General features: G+C 34.9%; 1 protein-coding gene across 1 annotated transcript; it reads right to left on the reverse strand.

Moving 5' to 3' along the window:
• Positions 1-27,929, reverse strand: tspearb (thrombospondin-type laminin G domain and EAR repeats b). Its single transcript, XM_677678.9, has 12 exons — positions 27,511-27,929; positions 23,562-23,782; positions 23,257-23,483; positions 22,652-22,742; positions 21,747-21,903; positions 18,337-18,468; positions 18,018-18,250; positions 8,122-8,311; positions 5,925-6,157; positions 3,447-3,625; positions 3,254-3,355; positions 1-1,372 (listed from the first exon to the last, which is right to left on the reverse strand). Exons 1-12 carry the CDS (start codon positions 27,590-27,592, stop codon positions 1,219-1,221), a joined length of 2,001 nt encoding a protein of 666 aa, XP_682770.2. The 5' UTR covers positions 27,593-27,929; the 3' UTR covers positions 1-1,218.
• Positions 27,930-27,932: the final 3 nt, after the last annotated feature.

Consider the following 27,932-nt stretch of genomic DNA (forward strand, 5'->3'; position numbering starts at 1 on the left):
TTAAGTTTGCAGATTTTTTATTTACTTTTTATTTATTGATTAAAATCATTAGCTATAAATCACCACTGTTCCTTAGTAAAGTACAAAAAAAAAAGAAAAGAAAACTATTGTTAGCATTTTCGAGCAATCAAAAACTAAAGAAATGCACAAACGTTTGGAATACTTAAAAAAAAATAAAGTATAACCATGTCTTATCTTATCACAGTAGTTTCCAGTAGAGGGCGCCTAATATACAAATTACATTTGTGTGTAATTCATTTTAATGCATGGTTATTGGCATCATAAATATTATCAATCACACAATAAATGAACAAATGTAAAATCTGTTATTTACACCAATAAAGCAGTATACTGTCATTTACAGTTTTTTACATTTCTCTTTCAGCTTTTGTTCCCAAGACAAAATGGATATTATCATTGGATGACAAACGTTGAATAAACACAACAAAATCTAAACAAAAATATTTAATTCAACAAAAAATAATGCTATGCTGTCGAATAAGTCACTAGTAAAGCAAATGTTGTAACTTATATGCCACAGCAAGCTCACAATTATGACAGAATCAAAACAAAGCAGAAAAATGAACAAAAACACTGTTCATAAAGAAACCATCAACACAACTATCTTCTAAAATAAGTTATAGAGGTAATATTATTAAAAAGAACAGTCAGTATATTATTAAAATCCTTAGTCATTTTTATTACTATTAATATTATTCACTTATAGCTGAATTTATAGAATTATACATACTTCAATTTCATTTAAAGACCTTCTAATAAAACAAATGTAAAAGTCGGTAGCTTACAAACAGTACAGTACAGTTAATACAGTGTTTTGTTGGCTGATAAATCGATCTTTTCCAGTCATTTTATAAACTAACTAGTTAGCTGCCTTTATGTGCAGATGATCACAGGACATAATGACATATTATTAAACAAAGCGTACTGGTGAACTGTGTGCAAAATAAGTGCGAGTATGAAATCTTCTGAAGTGAGTTTTCTCAATTTTTCCATAGTCTCTTTGCGATTGTGCTGTTGTTGTTCAGGATGTTTTCAGTGTAGTGAGACAGATCCTTCAGCTTGTTACAAGGAATGTCATTAAGTGCATGTGGTAAATGAATATTATTTCAGTTTTGGATAACAGCTATATCCAAGAACATCGTATTTACAGTTCATGCTTAGAGTTACTGCTAGTCTTTGTTTATATGTCCAGTGCCACTATATGGTCCTTAATTTAAGGACCTTAGAGAGAGCAGCTCTGGCACTGGAGTAGATGAGGTAGTAGCCGTCGGTTGTGTTGAAAAATTCCCAGTCTCTGCAGCCATTGGTGCTCAGTCTGTTGACAGGGACAAAGCCCTCGTAACCCTGCCATCTGAAACAAAAATGTATGCATCATTTTTTCCAAAACCTTCATTGCAATGTCCAATCAGATATCTACAAATCTGCTTTACAAGTTGAGACAAATCAAAGTCAAAGCATATCTAAAAAAATTAAAGATGCTACATTTATAGGTCACATAAACTGCACTGCACTGTTTTAAATATTGCATTAAACATATTCCTAATATTAACTCATAACATGATTTGAAGTTAAGAATTGCTATAAAATCAAAGCTAAATGTCAAATGGAACTTATTTTCCAAATCCTGACAAAAATTAGGTTCCCAAGAGATTTTTTTCGGTTTGCAATTACAGTATTCCTGTCCAGTTGTTCCTGTCACAAATCCATTCATTTCTCTCACAGTTTTATTTTATCACAACACAGACAGCAACCATTAAACTGTGACTGTCAGACCTTTCTAAGCATACGTGACTTGCCAGGATTATAAAATGATAATGTAATATGAAACTTAAACTGCTAACGAAAATGTGGAGCTCGCTAAAAATTGAAATAACAATGACTATGGTGACACAATGTTTGATTGTTTTAAAGGATGATTTCTAAATTTAAAATGATATATGGTTTGTCAATATTAGGTAAAGGGTTACTTAAACTCGCACTAACCCAAAAATTAATTACTCACCCTGATGTTGTTTCAATCCCCAGAGATCTTTAATCATTATTGTTTGTTTTTTATTTACAGTTTTTGGGCACACAGAAATATTTTGGAGCATTGTGATTAAAGATGAACCGCTGAAGTCACATGGAATGTCTTTGGTTCATTTTCTGAACATCTTCTGATCATTGCTGTCTATGGAGGATGAAGAAGAGCTCTCAGGTTTCATTCAAAATATCTTAATTTGTGCTCTGAAGATGAGCGAAGGTCTCAGGGGAGTGAAACAACATGAGGGTGGGTAATAAACAACAGAATTTTCATGTTTGGGTGAACTATCCTTTAAGAATAAGATATTAATGTTTTAACCATGTAAAGGCAAATTGGCCTTTGGTGGGCCAGTGGCAGTTAACAATTAAACAAGCTATAAATCTTTAGAATGGCATTTTAAATATATGGATGATTTTATTGTCTATTAAGACATCTGAAGCAAACTCCTGGCATATTAAAGGCCCTGATACACCCTAAAATTGAATAACAAACTTGTCTGACACATGTGAAAAGTTCCTTTCAGGAGTTTAAGAGAGTCTACAAAGTGAGCTGCCTGCTATATGTTGGTCTAGTTTTAAGGCTCTGCATTTTTAATCTGGAAATTTGCTTTATTTTCTCTGTTCATTCCTTCAAAGTCAAGATGTCCACAAGGAAATAGTTTTAGTTGTAAGCCTCTATATCGCCACTTTAGAATTATAAGGTTTTATCTGACATTTTTGTCAATATTAATTTATTGACATATTCTTATTAAATTACAGCTTATTTACATTATGGGATGTTTTTTATAATTTGTTTACATTTTAGGACTTTTTATTAAAAAAAAACAAATGTTACACACATACTGTTTGCTATGGAATGCAAAATCTTAATACAATTCCAAGGCGATGATATGCTGCTCAACAGTGAGGATGAGTACATGGTAAAAATGGCAATTTATATTATATTATATTAATCATTCACAAATTTATTTTAGAAAAAATAATTAAATTATTATTTTTAAATATAATAAACCCATTATTATTATAATATTTTATATTTTAGGTTAGAATCTGTAGAACTAGCTACTAAATTATAATTGTAGTAGCTGTTTAATTACAATTCAGCAGTGAATATATAAGGCCCTAAATGCAGTCTGCTTTTGTAAACCAAAATAAGACTTTTATTTTTTCTTTCCACTGATTTAAAATCCATACTAGATGAGACCCGTACCTGTATATAACACTATTAAGAGAGTATGAGTTTCCATCATAGGAGTTGGCGACCACCAGGAACTTGTCATCTCCCACAGTAAAATACTCCCAATCTAAAGCACTGAAAGACCAAGACAACAAAGAGTGCCTTAAGTACAAGCATGACAACTGCAAATGAAGACTTTTATATGTAATGTTTCTGTATAGTTGACCTGTTTGTTTCAATATCCTGAAACCTGACGAAGGTCTGTGATGTCATGCTGAGCTCATAGATGGTGGAGTTGATGGAGTACAGGATCTTGCCCTCCTCCGTCAGCATCTGGCTGTTGGCCACCGCCAGAAAAACCCTATTTTCAATCTGGAACATCTCCCAGTCGATCGCCCCGAATGTCTGGAGGGTCAGAGATGAGAAAGGGATGTTATATTCATGCAGCCATGTAACAAAATCACACTTACACTATCACTCAGAAATTTGGAGTTGATTTTTTACAAGTTTATTTGCAGTGCAAAATGGTTTTTTGAAAGTGCGGTGCATAATTTTTCTTTAAATGAATAGAAACCTCAAAAAAGGCATTTATGTACAATACAAGTCAACTGAAACAATATATTACTAATTGATTTAATACATCTTTGCTCAATAAAAGTCTTACTTAAACCAAAAATGATTTGATATTGATACAGATTTTCAAATGTTATTTGATTCTCACACAATATCTTCACTTGCCACAATTTGATTTCTGCATTGTCATCCAGTGTAAATACAATAATCGATATATGAAGAGTTCAGATGCAAAAATGTCATCTAAATGTCTCAACATAAACAAAAGTGGCTGAGAATAAAGCTAATTTTCAATGGAAATTTCAGACGGCACTTAGAGGTCTTTGCATTTGAACTTATTCCACAGCAATTAGATCTAGATCTTTTTTGGTGATGCGGTATATGTTTCGCATATGCCAATCTCAGCAGCATTTTAGCTGATTGCGCAGCCTCTGCCATCTCATCCAGTCTCTATCGAAGGTTCCTGTGCCATACGGTTAAAAAATACTTTAGTAATATAAATGACCATAGTATATTTTCATGTGTGTGCCTAACAACTGACAATAAATCTGGTAGCAGGGTGTTCAGGCACCTATGTGTGCCTATATATGTGACTCTTTAATATTCTAAAATGTGAATTTTTGTTGAGTTTGTTGTTATCTTACTTTTTTGTTGGCATGTATTATTATTATTTATATGTTTCGGATACGCGTTTTCACTTTCTGAATCCAATGCCTAAATATATAAATTGTTAAAATGACTATATTAAATATTTTAATAATAAACTATTCTCTACACTGAAAGAGTGTACTTGCATTTTGATGTTATTATATTGCCATTCTGTCATTATATAATAGCTGGCATAGACTGGTCCTAAATAAAAATGACAACAATATAATTTATGGCAAAATTTGGGTGCAGTATATTGTACATCAAAAATAAGATATCGTGACAGGCCTACATAGAAATGAAAAAATAGATTTATTTTGACCTTTAGTTTGTAAAATGTAGTTCTAAATATCAAGGGCTTTAGTGGCAGATTAAAAAAAAATACTATTAGTTAGTTTTTTTGGGTCTGTGCTGTGATCCTTAGTCTTATTTTACCCTAATTATTTTTCACCTTTTTTCGCTTATTGGAGAGGACAGTAGAGAGTATTGGCTGGAAAGTTTGGGGAGCAGAGAAAGAGGAAGGAAGGCGGGAATCGAACTCTGGTTGCTGTGAGCACTGGAGTGCATGTGTTGACGTACTTTCCACTACACCCTGGCACCAACCTTAGTCTTTTTATTTGTCATCAAATCTAAAAATATTTCTAAAAAGAATTTTCTCATATAATCTATTGTTGCTCTGAATTACACTTTAGCATGCGTCTTCCTCTTAAAGTGCTTTTTCTGGAAGCATTTCTAATGTAGCTTTGTCCTCACAGGAATACACTACAATTTAAAATATATTACATTTAAGTTTTCACATTATTATTAATTTTAATATAAGTATAAGAAACAAGACTTATCAGTTGCAAACTTTGAACAAGTACATGTACAGTTAAAGTCAGAATTATTAGCCCCCCTGTTTATTTTCCCCCAATATCTGTTTAACAGAGAGAAGACTTTTTTAACACATTTTTAAACATAATAGTTTTAATAATTTATTTCCAATAACTGATTTATTTAATCTTTGCCATGATGACAGTAAATAATATTTGACTCAATATTTTTCAAGACACTTCTATACAGCTTAAAATTACATTTAAAGGCTTAACTAGGTTAATTAGGTTAACTGGTTAGGGTAATTAGGCAAGTTATTGTATAACAATGGTTTGTTCTGTAGATTGTCGAAAAAAAAGAAGCTTAAAGGGGCTAATAATTTTGTCCTTAAAATGGGGTTTAAAAAAATAATAACTGCTTTTATTCTAGCAGAAATAAAACAAATAAGACTTTTTCCAGAAGAAAAAATATTATCAGACATACTGACAAAATGTCCTTGTCCTTTTAAACATAATTTGGGAAATATTTAAAAAAAAGAAAGAAAAAAAAAACTCAAAGGGGGCTAATAATTCTGACTTCAACTGTATGTCCATATACAGAACAGAGAAATGTTTCTCAGTCTGTGTCCTTCATTGTGAATATGATCATGATAAAGCATAAATTGACTCACTGTAATGGACTGATAAGGCTGAAACATCCCTCCCAGCCAGATATAGATTGTAGAATCAATGACTGTAGATCTTCCATTGAAAGTGTTTGCCACCACAAGGAAGTAATAAGGGCCGACAGCGAAAAACTCCCAGTCATACGCGCCAGCCGTAGGGATTGTCTGATTGACCTCAAAAAACTGGGTAACTTGGTTCCACTTGTAGATTACACTATCAATATTGTGGTTTCTCTCCCCTATGGAAAAAAAACAAACAAACATTGATAACATATTTGATAATCACCTTTAGACATTCTGCTGACTAAAAGTAACATTGCAAATACATGTCAACTAGCAGTATTCAGAGTATTGGTAGACTGTCTGGTAATAGGATGCGCTTACCTGGATCATTGCTATTCAATATTAGATATATTTGTGTGATTTAGTTTTTTTTGTTAACAGTTTAGAATAATAATCATTCAGTTAATATTAATGTATTTACTAACATTAACTGAGTATGGAGAGTCAAGCATGTATTAGAGTTAATGAATTATTAAAATCCAAAGTTAGTTGTGCTTGTTAACATTAGTTAATGCACCATGAGTTTAAATAAAATAACACAAACTAATGTTATTTATCTTAACGCTAACATAAACAAATATATAGTAAATGATTTACTAATTGTTTATGTTAGTGAATAAAGTTAACAAAAGGACCATTATTTTAAAGTATTACCAATTTTATTAGAAAGTTGTAATTTTTTTTTATTGTAATTTTTAAAATTTAATGGAATATAAAAATACTCTTTGATGCAAATTTAACAATACTTATAACCAGTGATACGCAATTATGCACATGTCAAAATTCTATCTTGATGGAATAATACAAAATAAGCAAAAGAAAATAAAGAAAATACTACAGAAATGTTTTTTTTTTCATTCATTCATTGATTTTCTTGTCGGCTTAGTCCCTTTATTAATCTGGGGTCGCCACAGCGGAATGAACCGCCAATATATCCAGCAAGTTTTTACGCAGCGGATGCCCTTCCAACCGCAACCCATCTCTGGGAAACATCCACACATAAACACACTCATACACTACGGACAATTTAGCCTACCCAATTCACCTGTACCGCATGTCTTTGGACTGTGTGGGAAACCGGAGCACCCGGAGGAAACCCACGCTAATGCAGGGAGAACATGCAAACTCCACACAGAAACGCCAACTGAGCCGAGATTCGAACCAGCGACCTTCTTGCTGTGAGGCGAACGTGCCACCCACTGCGCCACTGCATCGCCCAGAAATGTTTTTTTAATATAAAAAAAAAGTATATTAAGTCAATAGGTGATTCTATTTTACTTATATTTTACTATAATTTGCATTTTAAGAAACAGCAGAACACATCCACATGATGGCCGTTAATGGCAAAAACTAATAAGATAACAAATAAATTAAAACCACTATTCAAAATAACACATAATTGTACAAAAAGTTGATTAAAATGAAGTACAATGCCAAATTTGAGCTTTCTCAAATGTTTTTCCAGGATGTTTTTTTTCCACAGTTTTCCATACAAACATTTACATTTAATAAAACACATTTTAGACTTCCTAATTGCAGTATTTTCCCGCCATTTTAATCAAGTATTACTAAAGTAACTTAACATTTTCAGCTTTAAATCAATTACTTGCAAAACATTGCATTTCTGTGTGTGGTTATCAGAAGTGTAACTCAATTCTTCAGGCCATTTTCACCCAGAAATAATCCGCCACGGCTCAGTTTGGATGTGCTCCAGCAGATGCAGGTGTATAGACGGGGCCTGTATGGTTATGAAGGGCAATGAAAGGTGTCTTTTATGCTTGCGTTTCCGCTTTGATCAATGCCAGAGGCTCACGTAAGAACTTCACACGAACGGATAAGCACGGTGCGCACTCATAAGCGAACAGACATCAAGTGCAGAATCAAAGTCAACCACATAAACAAGCAGACCTTTTAGCCCTAAAAAGATTTCCTTGATGGTTCAGATTGTGTGCCTCAAAGGCTGCAGATTTGTATGAGATTTGTATGGAATTTAAGCTTAATCTTCTTTCAGAAATCGTATAAATGGACTTCCTCCTGTTATTGTTCAGCTGATAAAACCTGTGGAGTTGCACAATTTAAAAGGACAAAAACAGTGCTATGAGATGACAGATGTGTAGTGAGTGGCTCTGATGAACATTACCTTGCCTGTGATTGGCCACGGCCAGGAAAGTTTCGTCTTGAATGTTGAAAGCCTCCCAGTCGCGAGCGCTGTGTGTGATCAGAGTCTGGTAGCGAATAAATTTCAGCTTCTTTGAGCTCCATTTATAAATCACCGACTGCTCGGGCTCTCCTGCTTCTTTACTCTTGCAGTTGGCCACAACCAGGAACTTCTGTTTCAATAGAAAGAAAGCATGTGAATTAAATAGTTCTGTAACGGTAATAAAAAGAAACAAGTTGCAAAATTGTGTTTAAATGAACAATTTGACTTTCTCTAACGATGACAAGGACAGGCTTAAAAAAATTGTTTATAAAAGCAAATGTAATATGTACATGTCTGTATATATAGCCACATATAGATATGTACATACATTTACCGTCCACTTTATTAGGTACACCTGTCCAACTGCTTGCTCATTAATGCAAATTGCTAATCAGCCAATCACTTGGCAGCAACTCAATGCATTTAGACATGTAGAAATGGTCAAGACAATCTGCTGTAATTCAAACTGGGCATCAGAATAGGGAAGAAAGGTGCTTTAACTGACTTTGAATGTGGCATGGTTGTTGGTGCCAGACGGGCTATTCTGAGTATTTCAGAAACTGCTGATCTACTGGGAATTTTTTGCACAACCATCTCTAGGCTTTACAGAAAATAGTCCAAAAAAGAGAAAATATCCAGTGAGCAGCAGTTCTGTGGGCACAAATGCCTTGTTGATGCCAGAAGTCAAGCTGATAGAAAGGCAACAGAAACTCAAATAACCACTTGTTACAACCGAGGTATGCAGAAGGGCATCTTTGGACGCACAACACTTTGAACCTTGAGACAGATGGGCTACAGCAGCAGAAGACCACACTAGGTGCCACTCCTATCAGCTATGTACAGGAAACTGAGGCTACAATTCGCACAGGCTCACCAAAATTGGATAATAGAAGATTGCCTGGTCTGATGAGTCTTGATTTCTGCTGCAACATTTGGATGGTAGGGTCGGAATTTGCCATTAACAACATGAAAGCATAGATCCATCCTGCCTTGGATCAACAGTTCAGGCTGGTGGTAGTGATGTAATGGTGTGGAGGATACTTTCTTGGAACACTTTGGGCCCATTAGTAGCAATTGAGCATCGTGTCAACGCCACATGTCAATATGGACCAAAATCTCTGTGGAATATTTTCAGTACCATGTTGAATCTATTGCACAAAGGATTAAGGCAGTTCTGAAGACAAAAGGGGTCCAACCGGGTACTATTATGGTATACCTAACAAAGTGTATATGCACTGAACACAATTTTCAGTGGGGGAGGGGGGAGATGGTATTATTTCTTTTAGTTTGGCAATTAACAATTTTAAGGTCAATATTATTAGCCATACTTTTTTGATTGTCTTCAGAAAAAACACTGTTATGCAATAACTTCCCTAATTATTCTAACTTTGCCTGTTAACATAATAACATAATATGTTAACATAATAACCTAAATACTAGCATCTTGCTAAATGATTAGAACACATTTAGGCACCGTCATCATGACAAAGACAAAAGAAATTCGCTATTAAAAATTAGAAAGTAAAAACAAATTACTTATTAGAAATTAGTTATTAAAAATATTGTATAAAAAAATAATGAACAAAATCTCTCTGTCAAGTAACACTTAGGAAATATTTAGAAAAGAATAAAAACTTCACAGCTAATAGGCTAATAATTCTGACTACAACTATACATACTCATTTGTAAGCACACATATATTGATCCATATAACATATATATTTCCTCTCTATATAAAATGATCTGACGCGCATCTGATGGAATTGTAACTTTATTTGAGAAGTAAAGGAATCAAAATGAAATTGTAATGAGGTTTGCACATCATAATTGTAGGTGTTTTCTGCATCTTCACAGGGTTTAATTATCCAAGCTGACTTTCAAAGCCAGAGGAAAAGAGGAATATTTTAATGAATTGCCTCTACCTCAAAAGTTCAATTTAATAGTGCATTGATTTATCTTTTAATAACTGGTCACCGATGCAATTACAAAGGCTTCCCCCCTCTTATTTCACTATAAATGTAACGTGAATCATAATTTTCTCAGACTTCCAAGAAGAAAAACATATGGATAATTGCACTGCAGGTATTAACACAGTCCCATTCGGCTTTGACTGTAATTATGCAGTAAGTTAAAGTGAAGGGAAGCAGGAGGTGTCTGCTGTAAATGTTGGAAACAGCATCAGACGAAATTAATTTCTGTTATTATGCACATGTGATTTACAACATTAAAACTTTAGAGCCAGATCTCCACCCCCAAAACCACATCAGAAAACAGTGTGATGTGTTAGTAACAGCTGGGGATGAGCTTTACTCCGAGCAAACAGACGCTCTTCCAGCAGCAGCTGTTCCATAGGCAGATCCATCAGTATCATAGCAATTCATTTATTCATCAGTTTGTTCTGCTCCTCAAATTTGATTGGTTCAGCAGAGCTGAGAGAATGGTAATAGATCATTTAATAGGCCACCTGTTAATGCAAATATCTAATCATTCACCTAACAAAGACTGTACACTGTAGATAAACTAAGCACAGATTTTATTGTATGGCTTCCTAAAGGTGCAGTAGGTGATCTGCCGAAATGCTAACATAGCATAATAGCTTTGAAAACGCATATATCTCCCTTGCCATCCAAAGCCATGAACGCACACCGAATAGATAATCATCAGCCTTATATAGCACTAGATCATATCATTCACCAGTTAGAAAACTGTTTCCCAGTGATGGGCTGCAGCTGGAAGGGCATGCGATGCTTAATACATATGCTGGATAATACAAATGCTGGGAATAAAGGGACTGAGCAAAAAGAAAATTAATGAATGAGTTAGAAAACTCTGGGGAAACATGCACTTTGTAGATAGCGTTATAGGGGGCTAAATCCTTTACAGAATTATTATTATTGTTGTATTCTACAGTGCTTCAAGGAAATCGCGCACTGGACCTTTAAGGTGATGGAATATGGTGCCGGCACAGTGGCGTTGCTGTGGTTAACATAGTCTATGGCATTCTAAAAAAGAATGTGTTTGAAAAGCGTTCGATGACGAAGAGAAACTGCATTCGCTGACATTAGCGGTATGTAAAGATTTCTCTAAAAGGCTAAATTTAGGTTTTTATATATGGTAGTTTCAATGGGTTTTTGCTGAAGGAGACTGAAGATTTCAGTATTTCTCTCGGTCATGTCGTTTTTAGATTATTTTATTAGTTTTTACACATATTATTTCGTTTAGACTGTAGATTGTACTGAATATGTTGGTTGGAATTAGAGATATAGCTACATTGTCGACTTGTCAATTTTAGGATTTTGAATATATATATTTTATTCTAGTTTGTGTATTCTGTCATCTTCTTCAATAGTCTGTTTATAAATATAATCCATTTTTGTCAGGTATCAATAGATACAATATTTTTGTGTGTATGATTCATTTGTATGTTGCTATCTTGTTTAACATTTGCAGATTGTTATTTGTTATACAATCAGATAAATTGATCTGTTATAATGTATTTGTATGCTTTCAGCTTTACACACATTGCATATTACTGTACGTCTATTGGCAGATAGATTGTCTGGCTGTTGTATTATTTATTTGTAATATATGCTGGCCTGTTCAACATTTGTAACTTATTCTATTTACAGTTTAACTATTTGCTGAACCACCTTTATCTATTCTAAGTTTATAGATTGTCATCTTGTAGAGTATTTATTTATAGCTTTGAAAATATTATTTGTTAGTGTTATAACAGAACCAGACTGGAGACAATAGTAGATAAAACGTCAAAAAAATAGTATTAAGATGAATTGATGACTTGATCTTTTTCTATTGTATTTTACAGATTGGAATGGACCACATGGAGAAGAAAGGGAATCACACACCTCAGCAATGACAGGAAATCGATGGTCAGGAATTTATTTTTGAAAAATCCTTCCAATATGAAGCAGGTGGTGGTTGGTATAGATAGTTAGATTGGCTTTGTCTGTGTCAGGTTTTTCTTTTTCAAGTAATGGAGAGAGAGAGCAGGCAGAAGAGGAAGATTCACATGAGCATCGATGAACATTTATCTGAAACAGAGCAGGTGGAGCTCTGTTGGTGCTGTCTTTGTCTTTTGCAGATTGGAGTTGAGCAGAAGAAGGAGACTCACAAGGGGAAAGATGGAGATAAACTTGAAGACCTAGACCTCAACAAACAGGTAGAACTGCTTGAACAGACTGAACAATGGAGGTGGTTTTCAAAGAAATGTATTGAGATTAATTAAAGATTTTATATATTTTACTTTGGTAGATTGGCATGGAGCATGTGGAAAAACAGGGAAATGCCTTATTACTGACAAGTACTATACATTGTCATTTAAAATTATATACTAAAATTTTTACAAACTATGTGATAATCGCGTATTTCCTTCAAATAGATAGATAGATAGATTGATAGATAGATTTGAACAAGTAGAGCTCTATTGATGTTGTCTTCATCTTTTACAGTGGATTGGAGAAACTAGGGAATCATATCTCAGGAATGATAAGATACTGATGGTCAGGGATCACCTATTAACAAACTGATGTCCTTCCAAGAGGAAGGGGGTGGAGGTGGGCTTAGATAGTTAGATGCTTTGTCTGTGGAAGGTGTTTCGTCTTCAGGTAAAGGACACACAACAGGCAGACGAAGAAAATGATAAATGATAATCACAAGATAAATTAAGGAATGGATGGATAAACAGATGTCCAACCATGAGGAAGAGGTAGGGTGAGCTTAGATAGTTAGTTGTCAGATATCTTGTCTGTGGCAGGTGTTGCTTTTCCAAGAAATGGACACACAACAGGCAGAAGGGGGAAACTCATAAGAGCATCAGTGGAGATTACCTGAAGAACACTGGAGAACAGCTTGTGCATTGCTGGAGCTCAGCAAGCATGTAGAGCTCTGTTAGTCCTCTCTAACAGAGGAATGGAAATGCTATGTAGAAAACTTTCACTATGGGGATTTTGCCAGAAAGCCAATGATCTGAAGAGAAATAAAACAGGCCAATGAAATGCCAATGAATTGGCAGCATCCAGCGACCGCAGCTGGCAGCAGTCTCAATTAGCTGGGTATAAAGCAGCAGATGTGTATCACTTGGCACATTTTTAAGCTGAAGAGCCAAACTAAGCTGTCAGCTAAGGCTCAATCACTGTGGTGAAGGAACATAGCATTTGCATAGTTAAATTCTAGGAATTTTTGTATACGGCAGTACTTTAGGAAAGCGTGCCTATATCCAGAAGGCGAACAACGCTGCAGAGGCCACCTGCTGCCCAGATAGGGAAACCTGATGGCGGAAGACATATGGACTAGCTCGGCAAGCGGTAGTACACATATGAGGGATGGTTAGCAGCGGGAGGGAGGACACAGGCCCCACTCTGTAACCCTCAGATCTGCGCTACATATGATAAGATGGTTAGTGGGTAGGGAAGGCTGGGTGTGTCTAAGAAAGGGAAACACTCTATGGCTGAATGGTGCATATGGGGAATCACACATAGCTAGCACCAATACCCAGCACTCTTGTTGACCAAACAGGCAATACCAGACATCGTACTGGGCCTGGCACCTGGCCGAGTCAGGTGCTGGGGTCCTCGGAGGAACTCTCTAGGGGGAGCTCCATGTTAGGGATAATGTCACTGCAATCATATTTAAAACCGAGCTCAGTTTCCTCCCAATTGATAAGGGTTACCCAGCAATCGAGAAAAAATGGGCTCCATCCAAAAATCATAGAATCTTGCGAAGGTGTTGCCCAGCCCCCAGCTAATATCTGTAAGATAGGCGCAATGTGGTAACACCCAAGAGGAGGCAACACTACGCTCTCACTCCCAATGAAGATCTTCAGTGTGAAGGGTGACAGCCTATGCTCCAGCTTATCCTAAAGGAAGGATCACACAAATCTGGCAAATCTGGGGATCTTCTCGGCGAGAAGCGCACCACTCAGTGAATAGACTCCACTTCAGGGTGTAGGCATGCCTCGTAGAGGGTGTTCTAGCCTGAGTGATGATGTTAACCACCAATGTTCTAAGGGCAACCTGGTCCATAGAAAGACAAGTTCCGTGCAAGAACTTAGGTTGCGGCGACACAGCGGGGGAGATGGTCATTCTGTGCATGCACATACGCCATGCCCATCTGGGAACCTGATTGTGAAGTCAGGGATGAAGGGGTCTCATATGAAGCAATCCTAGTAGGGTGATAGCGGCTGCAGATACCATATTCCACAGGAGCTTCCACTTTCTGCCGGACCACTGTGTTCCTGTCAAGTAGTCTCAGACAGCACAGCATCAGCCTGGCACGCTCTTCTGTAAGACGAATCGTCACGGAAATTCAGTGTACATTAATTAACGTTCCACAAAAGCATAAATATACCTAAATTAGCCCAAAGATGAGGTTTTTTATGATGGTCCTTTAGCCAGGTCCTATAGCAATAAAAATACAAATTCAAACTAAAAACAATACTCAAATAAACAACAACACTAAAAACAACATCAAAAGCCTAGTGTTTACAATGTTGATAAGAAGCCATTTCTTAATATTATACTTAAATGACTTTCTAACAGATTGTGGTATCAAATTCCACTTCTGTGATGCTTTGAAAGAAAATTAAGCTTGCCCACAAGAAGTTTTTCTAAGTGAAATAGTGCAATCAGCTCTAGCTGCACTTCTGTTTTCTACAGATTTAAATTTTAAAAAGTCAGATAGAGGGGGAGGTGCCATTTATAACCTTGAAAGCTACACAACCGTTTTTAAACTTAGAGATGTTTCCCAATTAAGCAGTCCATGGGTTTTCATAATAGTACAATGATGAAAACTAAATTGTTTTTAAAATAATAACTTATGTAATAAATATTGTTTATATAATAATTCCAGAGGTTTTAAATCTGTAGATTTTGTCTTATAACAACAATTTGTATAAGGTTCATAGATTTTAAATACATTTTTGCAGCCTTATTTGATAAAGAATTTCTAAAAAAAAAAATAAAAATAAATAAATAAATAAATAAAATGAACTATATTCAATTTTACCTTGTTACATACCTTTTTTATGTGTGTTTTAAAACCAAGACAGGAGTCCAGATAAAGCCATAGGTATTTAAATTCCAAAACAACTTCTCTCCTGAGATAATAACATCCTGTTTAGTATCAATGCCATGTCTTTTAGAGAAGTACATGCAAGCTGTTTTTGAAACAATTAATTTTAGGTTATACTGATTCTCTCATGCTTTATTGAAAATGACTTTATCGTCAGCATACATAATGATGTTACCCTGTTGACACACCATAGGTAAATCATTTATGTACATGCTTAAGAGAATTAGTCTCAATACTGACCCATGTGGAAACACTGCCCTTACCACTCCACCTCGATTCATTAATGCCCTTACCTTTTCAATGAAATAAGTACTGCTAAATAAGTAGCAGTTTCTGTTGAATGATTTACCCAAAACTGAACTGATTTGAATGTAATTGAAAAGAACTATTATTTAAATGGTCAACAATTTGTTTAACCAGCAGTTTTTAAAAACCTTTGATATCATAGGTAGGACACTAATAGGCCTATAATTGCAAGTTAAGCTGGAGTTGCCTCCTTTGAATATAGGAGCAACCACTGCTGGCTTCCATGAAGTATGAAATTAATGATATTAATGATAAGGAATTAACAATCGAGAAACAAATTTGTTCCAATGACAGTGTGTCTATACCAAAAAAATCCTTAGCCTTCGAAGAGAGACATCATTACTTTTTTGACATCTAATTTATTTACTGAATTTAATACCAAATCGTAACACTAGCATTGTTTAATTGTAAATAAGATTGTTAAGCTGTAAAACATTGAGCTGTGCAGCGCTCACCAATCTGGCAAAGCTCAGGCTAATGGCACCATCGGAGCAATCACTAACATGCCAGCGGTGGGGCGGCTTGGGAGGAAAGAACTCTGAAAAGCGGAGCTTCCCCAGGAAGAGCTGAAAATAAGTTTGTCACATACCTTCCTTCCAAAAACCCGCGAAGAGGCTGGAGAAGTGAGAGAAAGCAGTCTGTGCTCTGGCACTTTTAAAGCCTGTGGTGATATGCACTGGCGCTGCGAGCTGGAAGGCGACATGTCCCAGACTGGTAGGGCTTGAGCTTGCACACCCAGAGAGAGATAGAAAACTGCTGTTTTATTGAAGATTTGGTTATCGCTGGCCTAGAGGCCAGCAGGTAAATGTTTTTTGTTGTTGATGTTGGTCCCCAGCCCTCCACTGGGAAGAGGCACTTGGTGATGACGCTTAGCCAGCGGAGCGACCTTGGAGAGCAGGACTTGGTGCCTTAAGTGGGCCCCTTCGACAGTGGGAGGATTTGGATAGGGCTACGAGGAGAGCAGTTTTTCAAGCCCGCCAATGGATAACTTTGCCCATCGCGATGGAAGCCAGGTCAAGACGCCTTGCGGTCAAAGATTGACCAAAATGGCTTCATACCCACTTACTGCTCTGCCTTCAAGGGTGGTGAGGTCGACAGCACAAAAGAACCGGGCAGAAAAAGGTGCCATCCATGCCTGCTTGTTGGTCTAGTCGGTCCGATGGGGGAACAAGCCATCTCCAGTCCCACTATATCCAATTCCAGGTCCAAGACCTCCTTCACAACCCCCGGAGGGCGGGAGTGGGTCCAGACTGTGATCAGAACATTTTAGCACACCTTTTGGTGCAGCGATGGCCATCTGGTCCATGGTGCCTTCTGGTGAGTAGGCAGCCATTCCAGGAGATGCATGGCCACACTCACTTAAAGCTTAGACGAAGCTCACTGTGTAGGAGTGGAGAGCCTGCAGGCCTGAAGCGGTAACTGACTTAGGGGAGCAGAAGGGGTGGCGTACCCTAATGCCAGAGCACGCTGTGACCTCAGTTGTGCAACATTGAGGGCATGAACTGTCTGCGAGCACACAACAGAGGAAGGGCTCTGTCGGTGCTGCCTTTGTTTTTTTGCAAATTGGATTGGAGCAGAAGAAGGAGACTCAACAGGGGCGTCACTCGAGCTCATTTCCATGCCCCAGTAAAAATGGCCAGTACCCCAGTAAATGCGTTTATGTAAAGTTTATCTATTATGTAAGTGTATTAATTAAGAGTGGTGATCCCAGAAAAAAGACGCTATTCTCTATGTACAACCGAATTAATGCTTGTGAAAGCAATGTTTAATCAAAAACAAACTGATGCATACTCACAGATAAACATTTGCGCGCAGTGCACACCTCAATTGTTGCTCCTGCTCCTGGTGTGAATACCGGTTGTTTAACACACAAGGCAAAAAATTTGTGCCGCTCATTGTGAAACTGGCGCAACAGTCTTTAATTTAGTGGTGTCTACACGCACGCAAGTTTTGGAAGTCGGCAAAACTAATGTTTAAATAATATGATGATGATCATATTTTGACTAAACATGGCTCCTGTAAGATGTTTTTTTGTATGAAGCACAAAGGAGAGATGATGAGATGATGAGAAGTTAGACTTGACATTAATTCTCTGCCATGAGAGTCAGGTCTCAGACAAAAGATAATTCTAAACATTTTTCTGTGTTCATTGTCATATGAAATTAAAATTCATGCAAAAGATTTTTTAGATCTTGTATCACAACAGTTGTGTCTTTTCATTGATTTGATTTCTGTTATTTATTTAGAATAATAATTGTATAATAATACTTTTATTTATTTTGGTTGCAACTTAAGTTCTTAAGTTAAAAATATGCATTTGTAACTATTAAACTGGAAAGTTTTTAAAGGCTCTTGTACCATTTGAACACCACATATTCATATTAACTGTTGTATAAAAGTAAGATCATGTTCTGCTAATAACATGAAGCTAGCCAACACACCTTCTTGCCCACTGTGAAGTACTGCCATGCCTGTGCATCGTAGGTGCTGATGTTCTGATATCGTTCAAACCTCCCATCCATCCATTTGTATATTCCTGAACCAAGGTTGGAGTCTCGGTTGGCGGTCGCAATGAAAAGCCCAACGGAAGGGATGTGGAAAACTTCTATGTCAAATGTCTCAGAGTAAGTGTATAAATCCTGATGATCCTCCACATAGTCCAGCTTCTCTTTTTCTGCAGAGATGCAGTGCAATCGTCAGATACCATGCCTATTTCTAACCATATACTGCAGCTCTACTACAGTTTATTTAGAGGATCACCTTGCAGCATTGTGAGCCACATCATGCCATCACAGAGAAACAGTCCCTTTTTCAGCGTGTTGAACCACAGTTGTCCCTCCTCTGAGTGTCCACAGGGCGGACTCACACCCGCAGTCACCCGAACCTCTGCCTCTGTGCAAAATAAACAGATGTGCACATAAGAGTGATAAACATTGTATTAACATGTTTCGTATATATTCCATGCGATTTTGACAAGACTATTCTTTTTTGTTAGTTTTATATTGTAAGCGTGCAATGGACTAATTCAGTTATAAAAGAAAAAAAGAAAAGAAAAAAATTATATTTTATTGTTTTAGGACTGACATGTAATCTTTACATATGTGTAAGAACAATGCAGCAAATGAACCTGAGCCCTGACATGAACAAACATTCTTTCATTGCTCCTAATATGAGAATCAATTAGAGATGATTCAAAGAATAAACAAAATTAATATATATATATATATATATATATATATATATATATATATATATATATATATATATATATATATATATATATATATATATATATATATATATATATAATATATAAGGTAGATTTTTTCTAATGAATCATCCCAATCATCACACATACTGCAGAAGACCTAGTGGAACTCACATGGACCCAAAATTCTTATAGAAATCAGTCAAGTTTGGTGAAGGAAAAGTCATGGTCTGGGGTTACATTTAGTATGGTGGAGATCTGCAGAGTGGATGGTAACATCAACAGGCTGAGGTTTCAAGACATTTGTGTTGCCCATTACATTACAAAATACAGGAGAGGGCAAAATCTTTAGCAGGATTGCACTCCTTCTTATACTTTAGCCTCCACATCAAAGTTCCTGAAAGCAAAGATGGTCAAGGTGCTCCAGGATTGGCCAGCACAGTCACCAGACATGAATATCAATCAGCATGTCTGGGGTAAGATGAAAAAGGAGGCACTGAAGATTAATCCAAAGAATCTCAATCAAGAATGCTTCCTTTGCCATTCCAGATGACTTAATTAAAAAGTTATTTGAGTCATTGCAGAGATGTATGGAGGCATTCCTCCAAGCTCAAAGGAGTCATACACAATATTCATTATTTTTTCACTGCACCATATTCTATACTGTACTTTATTTCTGTTAAGCGACAAGACATTTGTGTAAGCAAAGTCAGACCATACTGTCCCAATTAAATAATTAAAATCAAGGCATGATCATATTATATTTTGGTAAAATAAATGTAATCTAGAGGCCTTTGCCTTTTATATAAGCCACTCCTGACACCAAATGATTGACTAGAAGTCAAGTTATTATTTGTTGTTCATAACACTTGGATAGGCCACAAGATTTTTGTCAGGTAGTGTATATATATATATATATATATATATATATATATATATATATATATATATATATATATATATATATATATATATTAGGCTTCTCCCAGACCTACATTGTAAACTTTATATAATAAAAATAATGTTCTATCATCATCTAGTGTAACAGATATATACTCATTATTCTGAACTATATTCTGAACTATAAAGAATTAGTGAAATGAATTTAAACTAAAGACATCTTGGGTAAACAGATGAGTTTATATATATATATATATATATATATATATATATATATATATATATATATATATATATATATATATATGACACATATAAAATAACTCATCTGTTTACCCAAGATGTCTTTAGTTTAAATTCATTTCACTAATTCTTTAAAGTCAGAATATAATAGAGTTCAGAATAATGAGTATATATCTGTTACACTAGATGATGATAGAACATTATTTTTATTATGAAAAGTTTACAATGTAGGTCTGGGAGGAGCCTAATTATTTAGGAATGTCAATTATTATCACATGGGTATATACAACAGCATTGCACTGTATCAGCTGACAATTTTTTTTTCATCTCCCCTTATCCTCATCCCAAACGCTCAGTCTTTCTCTTCATAGTTTGAATGCACAGCTAGAGTCAAACCTTGAGCAGCAAGCCAAGTTTATTTACCATTGTCTATCACGACTAAATGGGCAGGGGAACTTATGAAATGTATATTATATTTTAAATAACAGATGTAATTTCAAACATGAAAGTAGACACTTTATATCACTTTTGTAATTTTAAGTTCATTTTAAAATAGGGCTATTTGTCTTTGCCCCACAGACAGAGACAGAGAGAGAGACAGACAGACAGACAGACCTAAATGTACCTGAGACTACATTATATAAGAGGAAATAAATCAACATGGCCTCTCACTGCCCTGTGTCATGTCTCTCAACAGGCCCACAGTATACAGCACAACAGTGAGCTCTGTTTTCAAACACCAGCACTTCTTCTGAGCCATAGAGAAACTCAAAGCACAAGGCTGTCAGTCAGTGTCAGTGGATCAGTAACACACTTGTGAGATAGAGTTACTCACATCCCCATACAATCACAGACTTGTGTTTACAGCAAAAACACACGGCATTCCTATAGGACACCTTTCTGCAGACCTATGGACACTAGTTACACATAAAGCAACCGATAATACCCACACCTCTTGAAGATTACTTTACAGTTAGTTTTTTTTCTACATGTCAAGAATTTCAATATGAAGTTACAGGACAAAGACAAATGCTTATAATAGATGTCTAACAAAAGCCCAAAAATAGATTAGACAGACTTCACTTGTGTAGTCGTTCATTCCTGTCTATTTGATGGTTAGTCTATTTTTTGGACTATTGTTAGATTTTTAAAGCCGAAATTTCGTCTTGTTTTAGCCAAGACATCTACATTTAGATGTCTATTAGATGTCTTTTTGACACAAAAAAAATGCTGTGTTACTTTTTTTCTTTCTACTTTGTTTTGCCAATGGAAAAATGTTCATCTGAACTATGAAATCAAATCTGGAGTGAAAACAACCGGTTAAACACTGACAGTGATAAAATGGCCTCCACAGAGCCCAGACCTGAATATTATAGAGACAGTACGGTATTACATAAACAGATTAAATAAAAATAAAGATGCCTAAAGAGTAATGTGCTGAGAGATGCCTGTGTTTAGTCGACTGTTAATAGTATATTTATATTTAGATTTCCACTACAATATCTTAGCTATACTAAAACTGCTCTTTTGTCCAGCATTGTGTTCATATTTATGATTATGTTTCGCTATAACCGTGGTCCTGCATGACAAACCATATCTTTCCACTGTATGTCCACACAGTTCAACTTGACACCAAAACATAAATGTGGATAGTCATTAAAGTTTTGCTAAAACACAAAACTAAAACTAATGGAGGCCTAAGACTTTTGCACAGTATGGTGCATTTGCTTTTCTATCTCCAGCTAAGCAGATACCTAAGTAACTGGCATGCAAATTGACATGCTGCCAAAGCTTCCAGAGAGTGTTTTACTGTTCTCACCATACGGATGGAGGGGAAGATCAGTGGACGATGGCTTGATTGGCAGGTGTAAGAGGGTCTGGGGAATTGAGAGTGCAGATAGCCGGGGCTCAGATGAGGGACATATTTGTGAGGTAGCATCTGAACCAGGCAACAGAACTAGCTGTCGCATCAGACCCTGCGAAAAATAAACAATAAAATAAAAAGAAATCAGTGGAATGAAATGTTAGATATAGATTTGTAAGTACATAGTTGATCTTAAAAGTTTCTGTTTTTGCTTTGGCTTTATTTTTGGTGTAAAAATAATTTACAAAATAATAATTTAAAAGTAATTTTATGTTTTCATGTTACACATCTCAGCATCACCTCTTCTCCTTCTGTCTGAAATGGTATGTTTGATGATCTGGTCACTCCAAACACTGTCTTTCTTTAGAGTATACTCTGCTTTGATTGGTCAGATGGCCTAGTCCAGGGGTCATCAATCTCAGTCCTGCAGAGTTTAGCTCTAACTCAACACACCTGCTTGGAAGTTTCTAGTATACCTAGTAAGATACTGGTTACTTTGTTCCAGGTGTGTTTGTTTAGGTTTGGAGCCCTCCAGGAAGGAGTTTGGTGACCCCTTGCCTAATTTGTTGTAAACAGTCAACAAATTACAGACTTTCAGACATCAAATGTCTGTATCAATATCTGAAATTCAGCTATGGAGGTCTCATTAGCACTAAGTTTTACCAAATTATAATAACTGGAATAGCTGACAATTTTGTTTCAGGCAGTAAAGAATCTGTTACTTATTCTTCTTCGTTTAGGGAGACAATATCTTATTTTTTTTTTGCATTCACAAAGTGTTTTTTTACACACCACAGTGCTAATATCCAAAGAAAACATCACAGAAACACTTCAGTAAAATGATGAAAAATTATATGTACAGAAAATAAGCCATTCCATCTCCTTCTGCTGGCAATGAAGAATGTGGAGCCAGCTGTATCAAGATCTTCGGGGAAGGGCCTTTCAAGCAACCTGTTTAAGACAAAACAGTCCTTTTATGATATATTGAATACATGCTATATTGATATATTGTGATATTATGATCTATGGAATAATAAATTTCACCCTGGATCTCAAAATAAGTCTTAAGTTGCATGAGCATATTCGTGGCAATAGCCACAAATACATTGGACAAGATGCAAAAACTCATTGAAATATTAAGTAAAGATTTTTTCATGAAGAAATTTGGTAAATTTCCTATCATAAATGTACCTAAATATAATTTTTGATTAGTAATATGCAATGCTAAGAACTTAATTTGGAACTTTAAAGGTTAATTTTTTTCTATATTTTCGAGAATTTTAAATTAACCAAATATTGTCCCATACTAACAAACATACATCAATGTAAAGCTTATTTATTCAACTTTCATGTGATGTACACATGACAAATTCCAAAATAATTTACCTTTATGGTTGGTTTTGAGGTCCACGGTCACATACTTTTTTAATAGAATTTTAAATAATTACATTAATCAGAGTCTTACAGCTCAAGAGGTGTGCCACAATCTACAGTGAGGATTGTGTAGCATCCCGTCACCGCTAAAACCAAAGTGTGCCAGCGGTCATCATCCAGCCCTACTGCCTTAAAAGTGATGCGTTTCCTGCTCCCATGGCCCTTGTGCAGGAAGTGGAGTTTATCATGGGACAGACGCAGGCCGAGAAGCAGCTCATCTGAATCCGCCTCCAACACTGTAAATATGTATTCACTTTTCTGCAAATCAAAGAAATGAATCTCTATCACTATTCATAAATGCAAAGGAAGAGGCTGAAACATATTATTTGTTCTGACCTCAGGAGCCACTTGTGGGATTTTGAATGTGACGATGATGGAGAATTCGGTGGGAAAGATGTGACAGTTAATAAAGAGCTGAGAGGAAGGGAAGCTGAACAGCTGTGGAGATCCAGAAAACTGGAATCCTCGAGCACCTCTGGACTGGACCATGCGTATACCATCCTGCACCCTGCTGGCCATGGGAATCACCCGGGACAGGAGGTCGAGTGGTAACAGATCTGTAGAAGAAAAGCATGTCGTATCATCAGTTCATTTTTATTATTATTTAGTATTTAGTAATATTACAACTTTATCTTTAGTTAAAAAAAAAAGTATACTGAAACAAGTACGCTAAAACAACAGTTTGTGAATGTCTGTCCTACTTTATTTTTTAAACAATCACAGCAAACTAAAAGATGGTGCTTTGCTGACTCTATTGAATTTGACAGTAGTCACACAAACACTATTGCTTTGTCTATTATTACAGAGTGTTTGATAAGTAATCCAATAATCCAACTGATTATGTAATCACAATCTTAAAAACTGTAAATATTTTAAAAGCAAATCAACTTTGTATGCATTTTGCAAACATTATTCTGACATTTTAATAAGAATGTCTAAAATCTTTCATGTCTAGAACCTAAATAACCTAATCTGGTTTTAACACTTCTGATAATAATAAATGAATATAAAAATAATGTATAAGAATGATTTTTGAAGGATCACTGAATTAGAAACGTGTTTTGATGATGTTTTAATGCTTTGAAGAACAACATAACCAACTTAACCAAGACTTCATTTATTTTATTAATTCAAAACATTAAAAAAGTATCAAAATAGTAAAAAAGGGGGTATTAACAGTTAAAATATTACCATTTTACAGCACTTTTTAGTCTATGTTTATTTACACGTATCTTTGAAATCATTCAAGTTATATAAATGAAAGAATCAAAGGCCAAGTGCTTGAGTTTTGTTTCGATTCACTTCAGTAAATCAAAGAGGGAAATGGTTAGAGCGAGGAACATGTTATGGATCATATTTCAAAGACTTTTAAGCCAAGCAAAAGACACATTTTGGAAAGCAAACAATCCTTTTCAAAATATCTCACATTCACGAATGCTCTGGGTTTTCAGTATGCCTGTCTGTTCAGATTCAGTAATGCTGATAAAGAAAACGAGGTATACTATACACTTTTCATCCTTCTTCTTTCTATAGGCTATTAGTAGAAAGCTTGAATACACTTTAATTACAAATAAGAATAATTTAGCAGATTTCCAGAAAGATTACATAATAGATTACTAACCAAATCAGCAATAAATCGGTCAAAAACATTGCCATTAATATCCTCTGGGGCACAATATTAAAATTATATAAATACAATTTTATTTAAACACCTAAATACTTGTCTTAAGATCTTATGAAGCATTATGAACTCGTGTCATCTCATAGAAAAAGCATATGAAAGAGGCAGAAATCTTTAGGTTTGGTCTTTAAAATCTTAATGTGAATGCTAAATGAACCAGAACCAAATGTATAATTCTCTTTTTATGGTCAAGACCATACTAACACAAACATAAAACACAATCTAAGAGGTCAGATATAGTCTTCAGTCAAATCCTGATTAATGTCTGATTATAAACTCAGTCACAAGTCTTAACATTGTTTTAGTTTGTAAAAATAGTATGATTCATTCAGAACAATTTATTTAAATATTTGGCTTGAATAAATGCATAAACAGGAAAATAAACAGGAATGTTTGAAGTTGTTCAGAACTGAATCTGATTACCAAGTCAGCAATGCTTTAGTCAAAAAATCTGTCAAAAACTTTGCCATTGAATGTTTTTATAGCATTCTGTGGGATAAAACAATGTCATTTATTCTATTTAAATGCTACCTCAAGATGTTACCAATAGATCTGCATCTACATGTTAGCAGGTTTACTGCGCCCAGAGGGAAATCTAAATCTATTCCTCTACTATTATAAGCCCCTTTATGATTTTCAATCTTATAGCTCATATACAAGATGAGAAATGAAAGAGGCAGAAATGTCATAAACGTCCGCGCCTGGTTTGATCTTTTACCACATCTTTTTTTTTTTTTTTTTTTTCTGTTTACTAAAAGTGTATTAGGTGTTCTGGCAATTTTGTGTTTGCTCTGTTCTAAAACCGTATCATGTTTTCAATGACATCCCATATTCAGACAGTGTCCCTAACTAGTGCAGATAACATTTAAAGACATTTTACTCAAGCAACAATTGTTACAAACAGTGAGGAGATGTACAAGAGTTAGAAATGCTCTCTAATTGTCATTTTACGGTGCATTTCAGATAAAACCACAGTGTAACAACAGAGGCTTCATGAAAGGTTTTAAATCAGCACCTGTAACCACATCTAATCTGTGTCTTTTTTAGCGTTACAAACGTCCAGACTCATTCTGACCAAGTAAAAAAATAAACAAACAAACAACTATTATTGACATATGTGTCTCAATTACAAGAGTTTTTTTTTCTTCCTTGCCCTAATTTTATTCTCTGTGATCACGAACATCTGTCTTTAATTAGTTTTCCTAAATGGTTTGCTGAATGCAAAGCCCATAATCTAATGGCAATTCACTGGAAAATCAGCAATAATTACAAAGAATAACATGACTCAAATAATGTTTTTAACAGGGACAAGTTATGACTGAGACTCAGAGTTAAACATCGTCTTTAACAACAGGGACACTTTTAAACTTCAATAAACCTAAAATTATTTCATCGGAAATAAAATAGACTGACAGAATATTATGTACTCTATATTTTAGAAAAAAATAAAAAATAAAAAGGTAATAATAGACATATTTAAATAAAACAAAATCAATGTAAAATGTAAACAGAAAAGGCTAAAAAAACTAATTCAAAGTATTAATAAAAATGAATAATCACTCAGATACTAAAATAACACTGAGGTTAGATGAGACAGAAAACTGAAAAATATGTTGAATATTTAAATTTTTAAATTAAAAATATATTTTATCACTAATTTTACTATTACAATTATAATATCTTTTATAATTTATAATTTTACCAAATTTGGATCAAATGAATTAAATCTTGATGAGACTGGACCTTTAATAAGCAATATGTATGTTTAGTATTTGTATTTTTTTAAATTAAATTATATTTATACATTTCTTTCACAAATCTTAATATTACTGATATAATGTCATTACACTGTGTGATCAAATAAATACATGATGAGACTATATTTTTTTAATATGTAAAATGTATGTTTGGTATTTGTATTTTTAAATTTGTAACAGTATTACCATATTTTTGATCAAATGAATGATTAAATTGATTAAAACAAGATACTTCTTAAAAAAGATTTTTTTAAAAATCCAAATGCAAACTTCTGAACAATAGGAGCTTCATTTTATTAAAATAAATTAGCACAATAAATAAATAAATAAATAAATAAATAAATAAATAAAGGGACTAAGCAAAAAAATGAGTAAATAAATAAATAAATAAATAAAGGGACTAAGCCAAAAATAAAATGAATAAATTAATTAATTATTTAACACATAAATAAACAAACAAATAAACAATTAAACAAACAAATAAATAAATAAAGAGACAAAGCCATAAAGAAATTGAATGAATAAATAAATTAACAAATAACTAAATAAAGGGACTATGCCGAAAAGAAAATGAATGAAAAAATAAATAAATATATCAACAAACAAACAAATACATAAATAAACAAATAAATAAAGGGACTAAGCCGAAAAGAAAATGAATGAATGAATAAATAAATTAATAAAAAAAGCCATATCTTGTTTTGATTCACTCTAGTAAATTAAAGTAAGAAAAACTAAAACGGTCTAAAATAAATGTTTTAAACAGCTTAATTTCTGGGGATAATTTCTCAAAAAAAAAAAAAAAGAAACAATTTAGCCTGTTAAATCAGCGAGTAATATATCTGACCTGTGCATGGTCTCCACGGTCCAGAATGGCAGGTGATGATCCAGGACAGGAGCACACAGGCCAGCAGCGGCAGCTCCGACATCAGGGTCTCCACTCTCTCAGCTCCATTCACACACAGCCAGACTGAAACAATGCCATTCTCAAAGCCCAGAGACCATCCTTACATCCGCACACAGGTAAAAGACCTTACTCGTAATTGAAAGGACATCTTATTCACTTCTGCCGTCCCGTTTTATGATTTCAGCAAACATATAATCAAACAACAAAGAATTCAAAGCACTGATTAAAATCCAAACTTCTGTTGCTCAAAGGAGTCTCCATAACTGTGAAGAAGTTTCTCTTTGGACGGAGGCCGGTCGTACATTGCTGTACACTCGCTGTGAAGGGGAGTGTAAACTTCACCTGTGAGTTATGAGCAGGGA

This window comes from Danio rerio, chromosome 9 (assembly GCF_049306965.1).
Source record: "Danio rerio strain Tuebingen ecotype United States chromosome 9, GRCz12tu, whole genome shotgun sequence".
Taxonomy (NCBI): domain Eukaryota; kingdom Metazoa; phylum Chordata; class Actinopteri; order Cypriniformes; family Danionidae; genus Danio; species Danio rerio.